Source organism: Moschus berezovskii, chromosome 4 (genome assembly GCF_049115385.1).
Source record: "Moschus berezovskii isolate FMDL1 chromosome 4, NW_MosBer_1.0, whole genome shotgun sequence".
NCBI classification, from domain to species: domain Eukaryota; kingdom Metazoa; phylum Chordata; class Mammalia; order Artiodactyla; family Moschidae; genus Moschus; species Moschus berezovskii.
Window position 1 is genome coordinate 81,999,698 of NC_142463.1, and position 23,447 is coordinate 82,023,144.

Consider the following 23,447-nt stretch of genomic DNA (forward strand, 5'->3'; position numbering starts at 1 on the left):
CAATTATTTCATAAGGTTACAATGACTGAAGCAATCTAGATAACAAATAAAGTGGATACATGCCTTTCATATTTATGGTTTTTTAAAAAAATAAACATTGAAAAAATTCAAGTCTCATCAAGTACTCAGAATCAGACAAATTATGATTTATTTTCTCAGGTATTTTAAGAGGCAAGGTAGCTCCTTTCACCTCCTGACAGCAGTGGTAAAATAAATATTTTCAATCATCTAAGCACTTCTGTTTCTGCACTCATGAGAGCATGCAATTAGTAGAGAGCAGGCATTGACTTATTTGATTGGCGTATGTTTATTTTCTCTTCCACACACTGTGGGATCACAGCATGAGGGTAATGAAAGAGGTGCTGAAATTTGCAACTATGGATTGCATGGCTAATTTATAATCATACTTACAACTGGACCTGGTGGGCCCTGGGGACCTTCTCCTCCTTTCAGTCCAGGTGCACCCTGGGAAAAGTGAAGAGCAAAGAAAATGAATTTATATGAATTGAATATAAATAAGAGGTGATGTATGACTAATAAAATGAGAATGTTAGGAAGTGATTCCAGACACAAATATATTAATCTATTGCTATATGTATTACCACAACCAGTGCATATGCTCACATATTTCCCTTTAATTACTCATGAATCTTTATTTAGTTGAGACCAAAAGAATGCTTCTAAAAAGCAGTCTTATTAACATGCTTCATTAATACATTAATTATACCTGAGCTCCAGGAAGCCCTCTTTCACCTGGGAAGCCACGTAGTCCTGCTGGTCCATCTTTCCCTGAGACACCTTGAGGACCTGGGTCACCCTAAGGAATATAATATACATTCATCATAGGAAGTAAACTTACATGCTTCCAAAAACAAAACTATAATTACCTCTAACCTCGTGTGAGTAAAGCTTGAATACCATTTAATGATGAGAGTAGTGTGTAGAATGTCACATACATTAAAATGAACTAATCACTATCTACAGCTGAGTATACATGAATGGGTGGTTTTATGGTCAATGAAGCTAAATGTTCTCATATTTTTGTTCAGTCATGACTTGAAGTACAATAGACTGAATATTTTACTAAGATATCTTTCTGACATTCATTTAAATACTACACCAACATTTAGAGAATCTATAGACAAGTAATGAGAAGCTATATTAAAAAGTAAATGGGTGATTTCAGCTAAGAAAATTCCAGCAGCATGGTGTATGTACCTTTGCACCTTCTTTTCCTGCAGCACCAGGAAGACCTTGCTCCCCAGGAGGACCAGGAGGGCCAGGATGTCCACGTTCACCTATTGGACCAGTCTCACCAGTTGGTCCCTAAAATAGATAAATAAACTTCATCAGATTGCTCTTTTATTTTTTTTGGCAAAGATAACAAACATCACTCCCTTTCATATCATTTTCAATTATTTTCATGGTGTCCTACAAAATTGCACATAAGGCAGTGAAATAAAATACTTGATAGAAGTCTGAAAGATTATGTGTAATCGATTAAAATCCGAGTGTGTAAAAGGAATATATAGATAAATTTAAAGAGCTGTTTTCATTAATACCAGAATTTTTCAGAGTGAGGCCAGTCTAAATACTGTTAAAAACCATTTTATCATTATAATTTCATCTCCTTCCCTCTTTTTATATAAGATGTAAAATAAATTTAAAAGTAAAAGAGGCATTATTAGTACCACACTGGTAGCTAGTCAGTGAATCACTGCTTGATAATAAGCTCAAGTTCCCTGGAACTAAAACAACCAAAGTGGTTCTCCTTAGAATGTTCATGATTGGAGACCTTCCAACTGTAAATCTACATTGATTTGATAGTCTAGAGAATGTGTCAGGGAGATCCTGAAATCCATGGATTTCAGTTGGCAATTCCTCCAAGCCAAAGACTATAACAAATAGCCCACTGCCTTAAACTGCTGCAAATGCCAAAGTGAAAAATGTCAGGTCATTTATGTGTCCCCTGAGTCGTGCCATTCTGTGGTGCTAGACTTTAATGAGCTTTCAAGTGTAAATAGAGAATGGTCACCAGCCACTCTCTATCTCTGCTCAGAATAAAGTTAAGGATATATAAAGGGAAATTTTCCAGATGCTAATGTTGTTAAATAGTCCAGTGTGTTACTTAAATTGCTTATAGGCTATCATTCTCTCTTATTTTTCTAAAAATGCAACAGATTCTTAGCTTTTGGTCTTGGAAGAAAAAACACATCTACCCCAAATTTGGGTGTACAAATCTAGATTTAAATTCTTTTAATTATGTATTGCTGAAAGCCCCCAACTTATCATTAATGAGCAAGAATTTCTCCCCAAAGGAAGTTTTCATTTAAACATCAATCAGAATGTCAATGTAATGGCTATCACCAAGACAAAAATGAGCAGTGATTTACATGAATGTACAAAAAAAAGGAGTGGATATCAAGTATTGCAATCAATATTGCTCCTATTGTATCACTTCCTACATCCTAACATGATAATATGATTAAATCTGAAATAGGCTATTGAATTTTCTTAAAGGACCAATGAAGAAAAATAATCCAATGAAGATGCATAATCATAACAGAACTGCTATTTTTATGCCTTAAAGAGGACAAAAAAGGACATGGTTTTCAGAAACCATATGTCTGCATTAGGCAGAGATAAACACTCAAAAATGTGAGAATCTGAAAATTTCAGTTAAACGCCAAGCTGTTTACATTCTAATTGGGGCCCTAATTCTACTTCTGTTCTTAAGTGACATGATAGGAATCATTCTTTTAGTTAAATTTTCACAGAAAATTGTTTTGAAGTTTTTTGGAATAAAGAAAAACAAAAATATTTTAGAGGCTTTTAAAAATTGATATGCAATTAATTAAAAGAAAGTCTCAACATATACACACAGAGAAGTATGTAACAAGAGTATCATGCACACTGTTTTTTCCTTGATAAAGTAGCAAACAGAAATTCCTTTGGTTCAAGATTGACCTCTGAAATTAAAAGGATCAGCCAATCCAAGAATTCTTGTTTTGCTTCTATCACACATATTCCTAGAAAGAAGATACATATTTTGTTTCTGTGTTGCATGTGTGTGTGTGTGTGTGTGTGTGTGTGTGTTTGAGTTAATAAAGTATTAAGAACTAATTATAGGCTGAGAAAAGACTATTTAAAGCAATTAAGTAATTAAGACACTTTACTGCTCTGGTTCTTTTGCTATAATTTGTTAGTAGCAGGGGTAAAATTCCAGCTGAGTAAACTAAGTGTGTCTTGTCCATTCAATATGTTATGTCAGAATAAAAATATTGTTTTCTATCCCAATGAATTATTGTCTACAAGTACTTAATACTATAACTCAGGTTACTACCTTAAATTTTGAGATTCTTTCTGCCACCTCTCTTGAAAAAGCTACTTGTCTTTACCATTACTTCTATCAATATACACTCAAAGATTACACATTCATATTATATAACTGATGGAAATCATTGTTAAGAAAACAGAAATTTTAAGAAACATGTAATACAATGCAAATTTTAACATTTTAGAAGAATTATGTTAGAAGATTTATATTTCTAATATATTATACACTTAAATTTAATTTATACTCAGAAAACTGAAGTCATTTCAGAATCTGAAATCTCTTAAAAAAGATAATGGTCAATCTATTTAAAAAGTATCTTGATGTTTTAGCAAATGATGTCATGATCAGGCTTTTGTGTCACCTTCATTGTGAACTTTCTGACTTATTTTCATTATTTATTTTATTTTTCTTTTTTATTTACTCAGGCAACTGAAAAATTGCTTTAGCTAACTAATGGTTTTCTGAAGTTCATTTGATGTAGGCAAATTGCATATATTTAAATACCATTCAAAATATAAAAATATATTAATAAAAAAATTAAAAAAAATTCTCAAAATAAAATAAATTTCATACAACTTAGCAAAAGTTAAAATATAAACAGAAAGATAAATCTTGTTAGGAAATAAGTAGTGGAACATACCTGTGGTCCAACAACACCCCCTGGCCCAGGAGGGCCGGTCTTGCCTTGAAATCCCTAAGGAGAAAAAAATAAAAGAACTCTAAAAGCTATCCAGGACATAAAACATAAATTATAATTCTCGAGATAGTTGAATAATTCATTCTAAAAGGAAGTCATCTTTTGGCTAAAAATTTCTTGCCTCATAAATCCCATGGACAGAGGAGCCTGTTGCAAATATCCTACAGTCGATAAGTTTGCAAAAAGTTGGACACAACTGAGTGCCTAAGCCGCACACAAGCACTTGTTTCTAAATGCCTATAAATTATTACATTACAGTTCTCTTTACATTTAAAATTTATTGTCTTCATTATTTTACACTGTAGTTCTATGATTATCTTCAATAAGCTTAAAGAAGAAAATAAGAAAATGGGATGAAGCTGGAGCAAAACTGTGTTCTTAGCCCACTTTCCCTGTGTCAGACAACACAAAAATTTTAATCTAGAAACTTTTATGGATGAAATAAGTGATGACTTAGACACTGTTTGTAACAGTCCACTGGTTCTTCATGCAGAGATACATCTACAGTCTGTGATACCAATGCATTTCTCTTTCCTCCGTTCCAATAATCTCGTAAAATAAGATATAAAAAAAAATTTATGAAAAGAATATTTTACATGATTTGTCACCATTTCAATATTTTATCAGTATTCTTTCTTAAAACCCAAAAGAATATACTTACAAATGTACCTTACATATACTGTAGTCATTAGAATAAAATCCAGTACATGTGAGCTCATGTACTTACTAAACAAGGCCTTTGGCATATATTCTGGTACCTTTATTTCTCTAGATTCCTGGGTTATTTTCTGCGTGACTATATTATGAATAGCAAATTTCTTTCTCATGTGATTTAATTTACACTTAACAATTGGAGAAAGATTCAAAATGCTGAGTGAAAAATGTGCCAAAGAACTGAATTAAAGCAAATAATATTTGCAAAAACTTTATTCACTATAACATGAGATTGGAAATAAGAAAGTTAGAAAGCAAAGGACAGAAACTGGTTCCACACTTGCATAATGACCATCCTGATGATTATTATTACATTATTTATAAAAATGAAACTTGAAAGCAGTTAAAAGAAAAAAAATTTCTATTTGTAGTTATTTAACTGATGCTCCAGGGAAAGAAAAAAACAAATTTATCCTATTTTTAAAACACATTAATTCTTAAAACTTCAGGTTTCCACTTTAGTTATCAATCACAATAACAAAATGAATCAATTCAGGGGAAATGCATTATATAATTTATTTAGCATTTTATAAACAAAATAATAGCTTTGTTGCTTAATTTTAACTTTTCAGGAATTTAAGGTTTGGAAATTAGTACCCACATATGTAAGCACATATATACAGTTATATTATATACATATTATTTATGTTTTACTTTTCCACTGAGAGCTAACAGCTCTTAGCAGTTACACTTACCATTTGTTTACATCATTTAGTCCCACATCCTACCTATTCTTAGATGGTGTCAATAACTTCCATGAAAACAATCGCTATTAATATCTGTGATTCTAACCAACTCTCTGCAACAAACTATTTCTCAACCTCTAGTCTCTGCTGAGTCTTAAAACTCTCTCAGTAAGTGTCTACTTGACATTTTCAATGCCCTCTCATGTTTTCATTGAGGAAATTCTGTGAAAAAAATGTATTACCCAGACTTGTACTCATACACCCTAAGAGTGTGTTAGCTCATCTGAGTGACAGATTTATAAGGAGCTGGAAAACAGCCCTGACAATATGCCAGTTCATTCAAAATATTCAGAGTTTGCAAGTATCTAGTAAATTTGACAGTAAAGATCTTACATATAAAATATGTACAAAAAAAGCTTTGATAGGTCAAAATGAAGTGTGATTATTTAATATTGTCATATAATAAGACTAGCCATTTATTTTAGTATAAGTAAAATTATGTTTTTCAAAATTCTTAAGAACAGAAATGAATTTGATACATGGCTATTAAAAACATAACTCCTATTCTGATCACCTCTATGATCAACACACGATTTGGCACAGCATTTCTAAGAAAAATGTGGGTTGTTTCAGTATAACAAAATGGTCTCTCAGTTCAGGCTCTCAGTCATGTCCAACTCTTTGTGACCCCATGGACTGTAGTACACCAGGCCTCCCTATCCATCACCAACTCCTGGAGTTTACCCAAACTCATGTACATAGAGATGGTGATGCCATCCAACCATCTCATCCTCTGTCGTCCCCTTCTCCTCCTGCCTTCAATCTTTCCCAACATCAGGGTCTTTTCAAATGAGTCAGCTCTTTGCATCAGGTGGCCAAAGTACCGGAGTTTCAGCTTCAGCATCAGTCCTTCCAATGAACATGCAGGACTGATATCCCTTAGGATGGACTGGTTGGCTCTCCTTGCAGTCCAAGGGATTCTCAAGAGTCTTCGCCAACACCACAGTTCCAAAGCATCAATTCTTCAGCTCTCAGCTTTCTTTATAGTCCAACTCTCACATCCATACATGACCACTGGAAAAACCGTAGCCTTGACGAGACGGACCTTTGTTGGCAAAGTAATGTCTCTGCTTTTCAATATGCTGTCTAGGTTGGTCATAACTTTCCTTCCAAGGAGTAAGCATCTTTTAATTTGATGGCTGCAGTCACCATCTGGAGTGATTTTTGGACTTTAATTACTCCTAAAAAGCTTTAAGTTGTAAGATGTCAGAATGAACTTTCAGTTTAAGGATTTCTGAATGAGAACAAATCTCAAATATAACAAAATAACTTCTTTAAAATAAGGAAACACATATATATCAAAATATAGCTGCCCTAGACTCTGACTCTTGTACAAGACAATCTTATGAATCACAGTCAGTACAGAACAAGGTGAGCAAGAAAGGTTCCTGAGTATAAAAGTGAGTCACTGTTGTTCTTTAATTGAATTTGAAAACAGAAATGTAATTTTCCAGAAATAATTCTAGCCTTCATTTATAAGAAATTACAAGATGAGAATTGCTATCCTAGAATCATTAGTTAACATGTTAGTTTACCACTTTGTTTAATTTTAGAAATTAGCATCACCAACTCAGTGGACATGAGTGAACAAGCTCTGGGAGAAGGTGAAGGGCAGGGAAGCCTGGTGTGCTACAGTCCACGGGGTCGCAAAGAGTCAGACATGACTGAGCGACTGAACAACAACAATAATATTGTTGCTCTCGATAGAAGCAGAAGCTCTTGATTGAATTGAAGACAAAAGGGATTTTATAATAATAATTCTCTAGGTACCCCTTCCTCAAAAGACATTTTTGAAATATTCTAAAGTTATTCCCAAGAAGCTACACCATGACTTAGAAATGACTGACTGCAATATTTGAATGAGAATGCATTTGCAAATCTGAGTGTGGATTATCCTTTAGAAAGTTTATTTCTTATTCACCATGCAAATGACATTCCCAAGAGGACCCCGGAACAATTGTACTCTTTGATCTTACTAAATCATTCTTGATTTTGCTGTGTAATCCAAGACTTTGAAGTTTACTAAATCTGACTAAAACCAAGAAGTCGTTACAGGAAGAATTGTCACTTGGTGAGCAAAACAGGAATTGGCTGCTGCCTCCAGATTCTTTTTCCTATGCAGAAAAGCATTGTTTTCAGATCTGTTATTCTGTAGTTCAATTGAACTCCTAATATGTATTGATGCTGGCAGAATACCCTAAGATAATTTTGAGCCACATAGTCAAAGGCAGTCTGTCTTGTGGTTTCTTTAAGAAATCTGGATAAAATTAATCAATGTTAAGAGCCAAGAAATGATATCAAGGAAGGATACTAATCTGTGATGATTTCTGATTAGATTACCATCCTACTGAAAGAGCCAGATACTAGGTTTTGTAACAGTGGCAGAATAAATAAACAAAACCACCAGGATTCTTAAACCATAGTTGAGCTGCTATTTTCGCCTCTGCCCCAATCACTCTTACATAAGTTATTCAGACAATTTGTTTAGTGTTATATTCCTCATTTTTTTTTCCATTTTCTTATCTGATAAGAGAAGGTTTATTTGACATAGTTCTAAGCGAATAACAGATTTATGGTTCCAACTTCAGTAAATATTTCATCCCTTAATTTTGGATACAAGAACCTATTATCTGAATGGTTTATTGTAATGTGTCTGTGTCTCCTTTAGAGACTGGAAGGGTGAAAGACTTGTAAATGTATCTGTAAACAAAGACTTCAGTGAAAGGGTCAAGGATGACAACCTTGTGGAGGCATCCAAATGATAATGATGTCTTTTCCATCAGCAAATACCCAAAATGCTCTTATTGAAAATAAGGAAAAATCAAGTAATATGCATGTCCCCAAGTAATCACATTCACTTAGGTATTTAGCCACAAAAATTGACTTGTTAATAATAAAGTATCTTTCTGTGAAATGATGAGAGGCTAGAGATAGAAAACGTTAATCAGAAGAGTGGGATCACTTACAGTCTCTCCACGTTGCCCAGGGTGTCCTGGCAGGCCATCTTTTCCAGGTGGTCCCTGAAATCACAAATATTCAACATCAAATGTCACAAGTATTTCTTGAATCATTTTAGAATATAAATATAATGTTAGACAATTTTCTTATATCTTCATTAGATATGCTATTTTGATGTTCCATTGATTTTATATATGGTAGTACATGTATAGGGGCTTCCCCAGAGGCTCAGTGGTAAGGAATACACCTGTGATGCAAAAGATGCAGGCTAAGTGGGTTCAGTTCCTAAGCTGAGAAGATACCATGGAGGAGGGCATGGCAACCCACTCCAGTGTTCTCGCCTGGAGAATCCCAAGGACGGAGGAGCCTGGTAGGCTGCCATCTATGGGGTCACACAGAGTCGGACACGACTGAAGCAACTTAGCAGGAGTAGCAGCAGCAGTATAATTCTATGAGATTCTCTGGTGGCTCAGACAGTAAAGTCTCCCTGCAGTGCAGGAGACTAAGTTTGATCCCCGGGTCAGGAAGATCTGCTAGAGAAGGAAATTACTACCCATTCCACAATTCTTGCCTGAGAAATCCTAAGGAGAGAGGAGCCTGGCAGGCTAGAGTCCATGGGGTTTCAAAGAGTTGGACATGACTGAGTGGATAAACCACCAGATAGCTACAACTCAGACCAACACAATATTATAAAACTGTAATCTGAGTATTTTATTTTTAAATTATTTCATTACCAACTATATTTTTAAAGGACATATTCACATATTTGTATTTTATTTTTGCAAAATAATAGTTCTTCAGTACTTGACAAATGAATATTTTCCCTTATTTTTGTTGTTATTTGGTGAATATTTTTAATGCAATTTCCTGTGCATCAAGACTTGGATAATAGAGATAGATGGTGTCCTCTAGTGGTGGTCTGAGCTTCTAACTGACAAGAATGCGAAAGAAATAAAAACTCACAAACAACAGCATTTTACTTCTCAGTTGCTTCAGGTAAACAAAACAAGGGGCGCCACTCAACTTTAGAAGTTGCCAGGCCGAATTTTTCCCAGTAGCTTTCCTTAAATACCCTCTTGGAAGCATAACATCTCTTAAACACTGGAGAGCACGTCCACTGTACTATCACTTTAGGTAAATGATGCTGTCTTTGTCATGACTGAAAAAATAAATGAGGCTCATCAACTAAGTATTTAAGGTAAAAACCCTTAGAGGGTTGTTTAGATACTTAGTAGAAATAGATGGCTTCTTTAGACTGCATTGTGGATGACTCATCCTACACAGAAACCATTAAGCATCAAGTTCAAATTTCAGAATATGTATAATAGGTATAGGCAGAGATATTCTTAGGTGAGAATGTCTGGGTAAATGAAGGAAATGATCACTTCAGTGAAAACATGTTTAATGATAACAGGTATACCTCTCACAGTTTAATTATTTGAATAAACCTACTCAGATATTAAAAATACACTATTTACATAAATCTATTTTCAAGTATCAATTATTTGTATATGAAGTTTGAAAAAAAGTATTTCCAAATAATATCATTTTCACAGACAACTTTCTTCCACTGGAATAAGACTTTTTCTAAGTTGGTTGTAACATCTTGGGGAAAGGCTTCTTGATGGCAACTAGTACCAGCTCTCTCCCTGATCTCCTCTTTATTGACACACTGGTTCAATTACCAGCTCTAATTAAAGCCTGTATGCTATTTCGCAAGATCATTGCTCGCCCAGTGATTTACTCGTATTTTCCAAGACCATCTCAGTGATTCTCTGTCATTTGCCCCAAAGACCAAAACTGGAATGTTTTTAATCAAGTCCCCCAAATATTCTTAGGCATCACAGACCCAATCTTTCTTTCAAAAACATATATTACATACTTATGTTTTAGGCACTAGGTAATCATAATATGAAATAAAGTTCTCAGTTTGGAGGTGAAACACAAAAGTAATTGATTGTTATTGGATCTCGTTTAGGTTCAGTATTTCAAAATAGTAAATAAAAACAAATACTCTGCTCTATCACTATTTTGATACATATGGGAATAAATATGCCATCAATTAGGGTTAGTAGTAAAACTTTTAAATAAAATTACAGGGTGACTGCTAAAGGATAATAAACATGAATCAGACACTTAGTTCCACCATGCTAAAATGCATCTCAAATGATGAGTTTTGCAATCAGTATAAGCTATTTATAGGGATTCCCTGGTGGCTCAGTGGTAAAGAATCCACCTGCAAGGAAGGAGACACAGGGGACAGGAGTTCAAACCCTAGGTCCAGAAAAGCCACTCCAGTATGCTCTCCTGGAGAATCTCATGGACACAGGAGCCTGGCGGGCTATAGTCCATAGGGTCACAAAGAGTTGTACACGACTGAGCATCCAAACACACATAAGCTATTTACTTTTGTTTAACATTTGTAAACATAAAAATTAAATATCTCATTTTATTGGCTGGTGTGAAAAGTATAAATACTTTTATTGAAAAATATTACAACTCTTTAAAATAGATCTAAATAACATCATCTGAGATGAATGTAACATGATTTTTAATGGCTTTCCTAGATATTCTATGGGAGCAGTGTTTAATAGACTATATAAAAAATTCATATCATCATTTTTCTTGATTTAAGTATGCATTCCTAATATTAAGTGATAAATCCTAAACAATTTTATTGACTCCAAACTATTATCCAATAAAATAAATATAATGACCAAATAATTTCATGGCATTAATTTAAAAATAATAATATTATTGGTCAAAATAGATGGACATTTGATGTCATTGGAGAATGGCAGTGACAAAAAATTCCTCTAAGTGGGGGTTGTCTGTATATAGCAAAGTAATCTGTGTAAAGATACTTAGAAATAAATGTTAATATTTTTTTCACTTCTCATTGGCGCTGTCTTGATTTCTCTATAAATAGAAGGTATCTTATAGTAGTCATGTTATAAATCTTATTAATCACCAGAGTTAACTTTGTTTTAAATGGGTAACTATATGCTGACACTGACTTGAGATAGACTCTAAACGTGAATATTTCAAGTACCCCATATGTATCTGTGTGAATATACATATATATATATTTCATTTATTTATACATACATACATATAATATATATACATTTCCTAATAATAATGAAAAATGAATCAGTTAATTTGAAGGAAGAGGAGCTTGGTTCAATCCTTCTACCTGAATCCTTCCTTCTAAATATCAAAGAAATGAAGACAGTTCTTTCCTATATGTTATAAAACTGCATACCAGAACAAATGATAGGTACTTTATTTCACACTCGAATGTTTCACTTGTCAGAGAAGTAGAGTATAAAAATTATTTTGTTTAGCAGTGAAAGCAGTGTTCCTTAACAGTGTCATGTCTCTCTACCAGCTGCATGCGTCTGAAGTGTAGGCATTTATTACACTTCTAATACTTAAGAGACAAAATTCATGCACGATCAATGACTCAAAACTTGAAAGATACATGAGAGAATGGACTGAAAAAATCTGAGGAAAAACGGCATTCTGTGACAATAAAATTATACTACATGAGGGAAACTTCCTAACAGTTTGTTCAAATATAAGTGGCATGATAATGTTGAAGTTATACATATCACTGGATTTTATGTTGCGAAACAATAATCTATGAGCATGGCTTCAAAATACTTAAGAAGGAATCTTATGTGCACAATTTTGCAACAGTACTTTCATTTCTCTATATATGCAGCTTTGCATAATGTAATACTTAATATTACATTTGGAACAAAACTGAAATAGTAAACAACATTACATGCAGGTAGTATCTAATCGTCCTTTGTTTAATAATAGGTATTTGTGTTAATCCTTTTAAAACATTATAATATAGATAATAGCCTTTTTTGATATGTTTGCAATAATATAAGATTCTCAGTGATAAAAATAATATTTAACATTTAAATCAGATTTTTACAATAAATAACCCATTTTCAAATATGTGAGCTAAAGTCACATTTGAAAGTAATCAAGGAAAAAGGGAGTTATTCAAACTCAATAAAAGTACTGAAGAACATTTTATTTATTTATAAATGATTTTCAACATGTTTAAAAGTAGAATGTACTCATTTGCAACATTTATTTAGGTTTTAAACATCTTGATTTAGTATTATTCTTTTATGCAAGATTGTTATTGAACTATATTTTGTAAACTATAATTATTTATGTTTGATACATAATTATTAGAAATTAGAAAATTAGGATGTACACTTTTTGAAATGTTAGCATCCAAAAAGTCTTATATAACTTCCTCTACAAGGTGCGTGTTTTTGTATTTTGTAAAAAAAATTCAGTTCAAAATCAGTTTAAAACATGCAGCCAAAAATCTGCATCAGTATGTCTCTAAATGAAAATATCCAGGATGTGAGTAAAACTGTCAGTAATTATTTACAAGGAATTAGTTATTCATATTATTGCATTGAAAAAATTTTGTTCTCAAATCATTGACTGAAAATTTTAACTGTACTCAGTTTCCTACAGAGTAGGTCATATTCATATTCAAACTATATTGGTCTTAATCTCAAACTGTTTTTGAATCCACTATTGAAAGTAAGGCCCATTGACCACTGGCATTGGCATCATCTGGAAATTTGCCAGTAATATCAAGTCTCAAGACCTATCCCAGACATACTGAATCAAAACCTACATTTTTAACAAAATACCAACATGATTTATGTGTACATTAAAGTTTGAATAGCATTGTCTACTCTGGACTGGAACAGTGGTTCACAAACATTAGCATGTATCAGAACTACCCAGAGAGCTCATTAAGACACAGTTGGGCCCCTCTCCTTGAGTTCCGATTAAAGGGGTATGGTGGAAACAGGACACTGGATTTCTAACAAAGTGCTGCTGATCTTGTCCATGGGCCACCCTGTGAGAACAATTTCCTTTGACAGGTGGGTACTATGGTTTGAAAGGCTGTGTTCCTTTGAAAATCATATGTTGAGAGTATAACTCTCAAACGTGATGTTACTAGCAGGTGGTACCTTTGGATGGTGCTTATGTTATCTTCAAGGAACCCTCAAGAATGAAATGGTTGACTTATAAAAGTGGCTCCAGAGAAAAGAAAATGAAAAGTCTGCTACCTGAAAAAAGGTCCTCACTTCACCATTTTGGGACTCTGAACTCTGACTTACAGCCTTCAGAACTCTAAGAAATAGATTCTATTGTTTATACATTAGACAATCTATGTTTTCTTTGTTATAGCAGTCAGAATGGACTAAGGAAGTAAGTTGATACTAGCTCTTGTAAATGAATAGGTTGCCGAAAAAGGAGAGAAAAAAGCAACTGAGCACTAGGCATGTCCTATATTCCCATAAATATCTGTGTGAAAATAAAAGATTTCAATTAACTTTGTGAAAATATTTGACGAGGATGGTCTAAAGACTGTGGCTCTAAATAAATTTTATAAAAAAGGGAATGATTCAAGAAGGGTTATCATTACATTTTCTTAAAAAAATACATTATCAAGGCAAAAATAGTAAATACAAATAATAGATCTTAATGTGATATAAGTAATACCAGAATGTTGAAGGATGATTTTGAAGAAGGATGCATTGGATGATAAAAGGTAAAAGAAATGAATATACCAAATATTTAAGATTCAGTAATGCTTTGACCACCTCATGCGACGAGTTGACTCACTGGAAAAGAGTCTGATGCTGGGAGGGATTGGGGGTGGGAGGAGACGGGGACGATAGAGAATGAGATGGCTGGATGGCATCACCGACTCGATGGGCATGAGTTTGAGTGAACTCCGGGAGTTGGTGATGGACGGGGAGGCCTGGCGTGCTGTGATTCATGGGGTCGCGAAGAGTCAGACACGACTGAGTGACTGAACTGAACTGAATGCTTTTTAATGCCATCAATAATACTCATTGCAGTAGAAGAGTAGTTGAGAGAATAATATTCATGTTGTGCTAGTTTTGATATACTTTGAAGGGATACTTAATCAGATATATCTAAATTATATTCAGAAATGTTTGATAAACTTCATAAGCTGAAAATACACTCTGGCATTAATCACCATTTTGTCTTATGGGCTTCCCTGATGACTCAGTGGTAAAGGATCATCCTGCAGTGCAGGAGGCCAAGAACTACAGGTTAGACCCTTGGGTTGGGAAGATCTGGAGGAGGGCATGGTAACCCACTCCAATATTCTTGCCTGAAGAATTCCATGGACAGAGGAGCCTGGCAGGCTGTAGTCCATAGGGTGGCACAGAGTTGGACACAACTGAAGCGACTTGGCATGCACACATGCATTTTGTTTTTATAGGAATTTGTATCAATATTTGTATCCAAATACATTTCACATATAAGCTGTGACTTTCAAAATTTGAAAACACTATCAAGTGAAGAAAGAGAAAGAAAAACTATGACACTTACAGGAGGGCCTTTTGGTCCAGGGAATCCAACTGGACCTTGAGGTCCTTGAGGACCCTGAAAAGAAAAAGCAGTAGGGAAATCTAAGAATATACTTTAAAAGGAACATCTTTACACTCTGAAGTTTATTTCTACAGATAAAGAACAATACAGACTACAGCTTGTTTTCCATAATAGCAGAACTATGGGCAATACAATGAGATAATCTGTGCTAATCTATAAGCAAAATGGATGATTCTCCACACAATTCAGTACTCAAACCTGCACATCACATCAGTGGTCTTAGTTTAAGAACACTACAAACATTTAGAATTCATATTAAAAGTAAATAGAACATGGATGTATCAGGAAACCTTGTAGATAATCTACTTTCAATATTAGCTAAAACATCTATAAATGGAAGATATTTTAATTCAATAGACTCCCCCAAATTATTTTTAAAATTGACTCTATACATATTTTGACACTACAATCATACAAAATTAAAAGAAAAAAATAAGTGACTTTCTCAAAAGGACCATAGAGGATACCTTTAACTAATCTCTACATTTAAAATGAATTTGTTTTTAAGGATAGTGCTATCTCATTTTATTCATGTATAAGCTTCTTTTGTAGATAAGATGAAAATAACTTTATTATGTTCCAAATATTGAAAAAGAAATACTTATGCCACAAATTATCCGTTTATGCAAAATTCTATTTATTTCAGTGTGTTCATTTTTTGTTTTTATTCTGTTTTTTTATTTTTGCTAAAATTTATTATTTTAGACCGAAGTAAAAACTATGTTAACTAAATCCTTAATGGCAGGCATTCATGCTCTGCAAATCATGAGTATGAGGGATCATATTTAACTTGTGGAATATCCAAATGGGTACGTATAAATATATATGTATGTATACATATATAATATATATTATTTGTACATATAATGCTATATATACATACACATATACATAAATATATTGTTTTAAAAGGTCATTAAAATGGGCAAATGTAGGTATTTTTCATTTCTAATTCAATGGTACTACAAAACTCTCTCCTTGAACTTCCCAAGTCATATATACAGAAGAGAAAGTTTCTGTGATATTACTTTTATTGTTCTTCAACTGTGTGCCTAAGGCATAACAAATAGTTCATGATACTTAAAAGTCTTTGAGAAAATGGTATATTATAGAGAAATGTCTGATCAACTACACAGAATGCAAGAAATACATTTTGTATATTTAAAACATGTATAAGTGTTTCTTGGAAATGGGTTCGAGCACACTTAAAAATTTTTTTGTTTTTTAAAATCAACCTTTACTTTGAGCTTCCCTGGCAGCTCAGACGGTAAAGAATCTGACTGCAACGTGGGAGACCCAGGTTCAATCCCTTGGTTGGGAAAATACCCTGGAGAAGGGAATGGCAACCCACTCCAGTATTCTTGCCTGGAGAATGACGGAGGAGCATGACAGACTACAGTCCATGGGGTTGCAAAGAGTCAGATACAACAGAGCGACTAACACTCACTTTACTTTGATCCTCAAAATATACTTTTCTCATTCTCAAAATGTCTTCACAATCACAAATGATCATGTTCTTGGGTTACACTGTTGTGTTCCGATCGTGAAGATTTGTAGCTGATATTGAGATTTTGGAATGTATAATAAAATATGTAAATAGAATAGTTTGTGCTTTAAAGACAAAACTCTTAGCTATGCTACAATTTGTTAAATGGTTATGCTGGTTCTATTCCAGTTAATAATTCAGTGATTTTAATTAACTGTATATTCCAATTAAGATGACTGATACAAAATATTTAAACTGTGTATATTATTTATGAAGTCAAAATGTACAGGATGAACTTAATTTGGGAATAGCTCATCAACAGTGAGAAATATTTAATAGAAACTTAATTAAACTTGACCCAAAGCCTGAAACAACTGTAATTTAATGTTTTTTCTTGGGTCTTATACACTGACATTTCTGTCACAAATAAAAAGTTTATTTTTAAAAAAATGACCTATTCTCAGTTTTAAGTTATACATCAGAGGGTATTTCTGTTTTACTTTTTGTGAAATACCTATTATAAATTTCAATAATATAAAATGTATAATTTTATAATACAAATATATAATATTTATAATATAAAATGTATAATTAAAATTATATAATATTAAGCTATCAGCCTAATTTCTTTGATAGTAACGTAGAATATTTTAAATTCTTTCAAGAGGATAGCTTTTAAAATCTGGCTATAAAAATGCTTTAGTTTGCCAAACAAACAAAGGGTATGCTTACTTATGTATAATTAGCTTTATTGTATATCAATTGAAAAATCAATTTACTAAATAGTTTTCCTATTTACTGGAATATATGTTTTATCTTGATTTGAATGTGTATTGATTGTGACTTAATGGCTACTGGAAGCTTGCATGTTACCAGCATAATGCTACTGCCAGCTCCAGGAACAAAGTATTAGTATGGAAAGCAAGAGGAGGGCAGAAGAAGGTATAGGTGTCACATACATATTTAAAAGAAAAACAAGATTTATGTTTGAGTTTAAGAGTTGGTATCACAGGCCAGTTACACATATAATTTCTCTCACTTCTATAACAAAATTAGTAGCTCATAAGTGATGAAGATTTTTTTAGGGAAGTAATTTAAAGAATGGGCTTCCCATGTGGTGCTAGTACTAAAGAACCTAGCTGCCAATGCAGGAAACTCATGAGACATGAATTCAATCCCTGGATCAAGAAAATCTCTTGGAAAAAGACATGGCAAACCACTCCAGTATTCTTGCCTGGAGAATCCCATGGATAGAGGAGCCTGGTGGGCTACAGTCCATAGGGTCGCAAAGAGTCAGACATGACCAACATGACTTAGCACACACACACATATTAAAGAATAGGAACTTTTAAACTCTGACATTTTGTGGATGACTGCATACATGTATTTGCAAACACATGTAACTTTTCCCAGAAATTTAAACACTTGTGAAATATAAACATTTATATGATGTAACTATTGTACTTACTCTTTCACCAGGAGGGCCAGGAGGGCCATCACCACCTGAAGTGCCCTGGGAAAAACAACACAAAAACAGAAAAAAAATAAGTTTTGATTCCTTACAGTAACAGCTGTCCTCTGGAAGAGGAACCTACAGATAAGCCCAAATGGAACAAGTTCTGACAGTACCTTTGGACCTGGTTTCCCAGTGGGACCTCTTGCTCCTCTTGAACCTCGAGGTCCCTGCATGTAAGAGCAAAGATGAAATTGATCCAGCTCCAGTTAGATCAAAACAGCACAGGATCAGTTTTCTTTTTTGAAGCAAATTATTTTAGAAAGTTAAATCCAAGATGAAAATCACCATTTTAAATCAAGGCCCTTACCGTTGGACCACGCTGACCCCGAGGACCCGGTTTGCCAGCTACGCCCTGTCAACAACAGTTCAAACAGCTTCAGTACACAGTATATCACAATGAATTGTGAGTCTGGGTCTGAGAGATAGGTTCCCACGCAAGAACACTTATTTTAGTCCAGAACAGTATACTTGTATATCATACCCGGGCACCTTTCTCTCCATTGGCACCTGGAAACCCAGGAAATCCAGTGGAACCCTACAAAAATAAAAATAGTAAACAATGAGTATATTAATTAACATTTTAGCAACAAGCTGAAAGTCTTTTAAAATACAGTGGTTCTCACAAGTGGGTAGCATTCAAATCAAAAATATAACTTTAAGATACCATACAACCTTTATTCATGTACTGAAAAATGAACTTACAGTGACACCTGAAATCCTGGAAGCATTGAAAACATGAATTGATAACAAATCTTAGTTTTCAACTTTAAGGAAAATAATTAATCAAATATATCATTTCTCATACTAAAGAATAGCAATTAAAGGACATTTCATATAAAATAAATTTGACTTATAATTCTACATATTTGCTTCAACTCTGAAGAAAAATTTTGTTTTTCACAAGCATGAATAATCAAATAGTAAAATAGGAATTTTATAAAATGTTTTTCTGAATTAACATTATTGTATTCTTGTAGTATACTTATCACTTTTTAGTTGAGTATTTTGTACTTTTGGAACTGGATAAAATCATAAAGATGAAAAATCTTCCCCATTTTCTGTTTGATGTTTAAATGTGGTTAGATACAGCTGAGAGTCTAAGTCAGACTGTCCAGCATTAAAATCTGTTATGGGGATTCCAAACACATGAATTCAAGACTTATGCTTGTCATGCAATCATGTAAGTAAAATTGAGTACATCACTTATCCCCTTTGAGCATAGCTTTTTCTTCAGTAAAATGAGATCAGCTGTATCTTACAGGTACTTTGACACTTGTAGGATATAGAAGTGAAGGAAGGCAAAGTATAAAAATGATAATAATAGATAACATTAAATAAGGATTATTTAAGGATGTAATAAGCCCTATAAAAGCACTATGTAATTTAATCCAGTTACCTTTTACAAACGGAATATAATTCCATTTCACCTTGTACATACGTCCAGATTTATATCTACTAAGAGATTCCTTCAAACATGACTGTGATTGGTTTGCCTCCTTATTGTATCATGAAATAGAGCAGATTAGGGTTCAATCCTTTCTCTTCAATTTACTAATAACTATGAGACCCTCAGAGTGGTGGGTGGGGGAGGAATTTGCATTTTTAACAATTTCTCCAGGTGATACATACAGAATAGGTATTATCAATTTATATTTCCTCCACAAATAAAGAAATTTGTATGTGAAGCCTTATGGCATTTGATGGAAAAAGCTTAGTAAGAACTGCTAAACTTCCTATTTGGACCCATTTAGCAACATATTATAAATTCATTTATAGAGATCAACCTGAGAACAATTGTTAGAAAATGTAATGCTCACATAATGGGGGAAAATGTCTCCAAATCACATTTTTGAAAGGCTTTCAAAAGCCTTTTCTCTATCTCTACAGAGAATCATATCTGGTAGAGTATTACTATGTGAATACTCTAGGACATTGACAAGTAAGTATAATTCAATATGGAAGTAATTCATTTCTATCAAATTCAATTTAAGGACAAATATTCATCTGTCCTGAGTAGAAGAGAAATAGATTTATAGAGACATCATTCAAACAAATGGCTTTTATGGATCAATTTTATGTTTAATAAATTTATTTTCTTACATAGTTTCTGCTGTAAGAAATTTATGGGAAATAGAAAAAAATGTCTAATCCACCAACTAAACAATTTGTAATATATGGGCATATCCTTCTCTTTTTCCCACATAAAAATTATCACCAAATATACAATTTACATGAAAAGACATCTGCTTTTAAGTGGAAAAAATAAACAGCCAACAAAAGGCCAAAAAGTCAATGGTTAATAGCAAAATCAGCTCTTGAGGAATAAAACTTTTAAAATTAGTTTAAATGCTGTTTTTAAATATAAATGAATTCTATCTGAAAATAGATTTTACTTTTTGAAATAGCTATCATTTTATACAACATATAATGGTACATCTTTTAAAAACCCATTATGGTTTACATTGCTATAAGATATTACATAAATTATATTGCCTAATTATAGTCCTTATATTGCTTGAAAGGGATTAGCAGCCAAGTTTCAGTGAAAGGGAAAATTATTCAGTCATGTCTGACTCTTTGCGACCCCATGGACAGTAGTCTGCCAGGCTCCTCAGTCCTTGTAATTCCGGCCAGCATACTGGAGTGGATAGTTGTTCCCTACTCCAGGGGATCTTCCCAACCCGGGGATCAAACCCAGGTCCTCTACACTGCAAGCAGATTCTTTACCATCTGAGTCACCAGAGAAGCCCAATTATAGTCCTTATATTGCTTGAAAGGGAATAGTAGTCTAGTTTAATATTTAGTATAATAAAGACTTAAGCCTATTCAAAATTCACTGGCTTCCACATAGGAAAGGAATGTGACCCTATCTTTGATTTTTGATGTATCCATCATTTTTTGTTTAAGAACTGAGAAACATAAATGGTTTTGATCATAGAAAAAAGTTTATGAAGAAAAGTAAAAGAAAAAGATAAAGACCAAAATTTGACATTTAGGTTAAAAGGTAAAAATGCAATGTTTGATTCCTTGAGGAAGAAGCATTTCTCTCTAGTCATTCTGGTCCATTTTGTTACTAAAGAACTGAATGATTACTGAACACAGTATTGACTTAGGAAAAACAGAAAAATATAAGAATGTCAAATAAACACTTAATAGAAAACTATACTCATTCATGTAAATGTAAAAACAGATTTCTGTTTTTAAATCAAAACACAACCACAATTGCAATTCAGTTTAGATAGAAAATTTACCCAATAAGTTAAGAATAGTTTAAAGTTGTATTTTATGAAGTAAATATCTTCTTTTACTCAAAGCACTTGTGAAAATGCTTGACATCCAAAAGAAAGATAACTAAGTAACAGAATAGGGTATTAGAGACAATATTTAAAACTTACTAATTAATGCTTGCATTATTTTTTAAATCCTAGATTAAATCATCTTTCTTTAGAAGGGCTCCATTACTTCCTAGAATACAAGGAAATATTCTAGAAAGCCAGTGAATAGGGCAAAACTGTATGGCAAGCCTAAAATACTGTTATCACATGATAATGAGTCACAAGTGCCTGAAATTCACATTTGTCAGAAGGTAGGATATTTTTGTCTCCCATTGATTATCTGTGAAACATTAATAAATACATGTTTGGGTATTATTACACCCAACCAGGATGTATCCTTGTATTATAAACCTGTCAAACATTAACGAATCAAACAGGGATAGATAGATGACAAACATATAGATAGATAGTAGATAGATATAGATAGATGATCTCATGTGCATGTAACTACCTTCATATTAATAAGCAAGATTTATATATGAAATCATTTAACCATTTAATGTAACTAGTCAATCAAAAGAATCCTTAACGAAGTTCTATAATGAGCTCGAGGAAAACTAGTGCAAGGTAAACACGAATTTTTAAAACACTTTTTTGCTTAAAATATGTATATTTCACATAGTCAAAAATAGAATCTCAGTGCATTGAGTGCATGAGTTGAGTAGTGCTCCCCCCAAAGACACATCAAATATCCAATTATTCTAGAATTTGTGAATATTAATTTATTTGGAAAAAGGGGTCTTCATAGATGTAATTTAGTTCAGGATCTTGAAATTAGATCATCCTGAATTATCCACGTGGTCTTTATATCCAATGACAAGTGTCTTTATAAGAAAAGATAAGATCACAGAAAAAAAGAGCATGTGAAGAAGAGGTTAGAGATTGTAAACAAGCCAAAAAATGCCTAGGGCCACAGGAAGATGGAAGAGGACAGGACAGATTCTCCCACAGGGCTTCTGGAGGGAGTATGGGCTTGCTGACCTCAATTTTAGACTTTTGGCCTTCAAAAGTGTAAGAAAGTCAATTTCCATTGTTTAAATCACCAAGTTTGTGGTGATTTGTTACAGTAGCCCTAGGAAACTGATTCTGTGGAAATGAGGGAAAATAAAGAGGGTGAAAGAAGAGCCATTCTTTCTCTAAAAAAAAAAATCAAATGGTAATTCAAACCTTTAGGAAACTAGACAGGAAATCAAAAAATATTATCCATCACTGGCCATCTACTTAAAACTTTTAGATCTATTAATATGCTGCCGTGGAATAGACCTTATTCCAATTACAAGGAAGTGGCTGACTATGACTTCCTCTGTCTCTAAAATACTGCAGCCGCAAATCACATAAGCTCTCTGAACTCTATGCAGTCCCAGTGCCCATAAAAGCATCTGATTTTCTCTTGTAAGATTATAATTTAAGGATTCATCATCTCTACATTACAAACTGAAATGTAACCATAGATGATTAATGTTAAGTGTATCGACATAATGCTAATAAGCAAGCTATAAAAATCAAGCTAATTGTTTTACCTTTGGACCTTGTCTTCCTGGATATCCTGGTAAACCTGGAACGCCAAGTTTCCCCTAAAGTTAAAATAATAATAATAATAATCACTTCAAAATAGAATTCAGTCTATTAGCGTACTTGAAAGGAAGATTTGCAAGTTTTTCCATTCTTTACTTTCATTTCTTAATTTGAATAGGGAAAAAATGTTACTAATGCTATGCTGTTCAATAACTTAACCTCTTAAGTGACAGTGCCTTCTTTAAGGATAGTGAAAGTGAAATTCACTCAGTCGTGTCCGACTTCTTGCGACTCCATGTACTATACAGTCCATAGAATTCTCCAGGCCAGAATACTGGAGTGGGTAGCCATTCCCTTCTCCAGGGAAGCTTCCTAATCCAGAAATCAAACCCAGGTTTCGTGCATTGCAGGCGGATTCTTTACCAGCTGAGCCCCAGGGAAACCCTGACATAGAGCCCTGAGTAAAGATAATTCTAGGACTGTTGGTGAATGAAAGAATATGGTAAGAATTCACCTAAATTTTATCAAAATTAAATACTATTTAAAATGAATGGCTATAGTTAGAACTGCATATAGGTTTTGCCATTTCAACTAAAGGTAATCTATTTGAAAAAATTATTTAATTTCTCACTGTAAATAGAAAGCAAGCAATCATAAGTTAAC

General features: G+C 33.3%; 1 protein-coding gene across 1 annotated transcript in view; it reads right to left on the bottom strand.

Annotated features, from left to right (window-relative positions):
- COL11A1 (collagen type XI alpha 1 chain) overlaps window positions 1-23,447 on the bottom strand; it is a 223,414-nt gene that overhangs the window by 78,318 nt on the left and 121,649 nt on the right. Inside the window, exons 31-41 of the mRNA XM_055403175.2 lie at window positions 22,790-22,843; window positions 18,416-18,469; window positions 18,242-18,286; window positions 18,048-18,101; window positions 17,887-17,931; window positions 14,873-14,926; window positions 8,461-8,514; window positions 3,978-4,031; window positions 1,219-1,326; window positions 728-817; window positions 412-465 (exon numbers count right to left, since the gene is read on the bottom strand). Of these exons, the coding sequence (XP_055259150.1) occupies window positions 412-465; window positions 728-817; window positions 1,219-1,326; window positions 3,978-4,031; window positions 8,461-8,514; window positions 14,873-14,926; window positions 17,887-17,931; window positions 18,048-18,101; window positions 18,242-18,286; window positions 18,416-18,469; window positions 22,790-22,843 (666 nt within the window). The remainder of the gene's footprint in view (window positions 1-411; window positions 466-727; window positions 818-1,218; window positions 1,327-3,977; window positions 4,032-8,460; window positions 8,515-14,872; window positions 14,927-17,886; window positions 17,932-18,047; window positions 18,102-18,241; window positions 18,287-18,415; window positions 18,470-22,789; window positions 22,844-23,447) is intronic.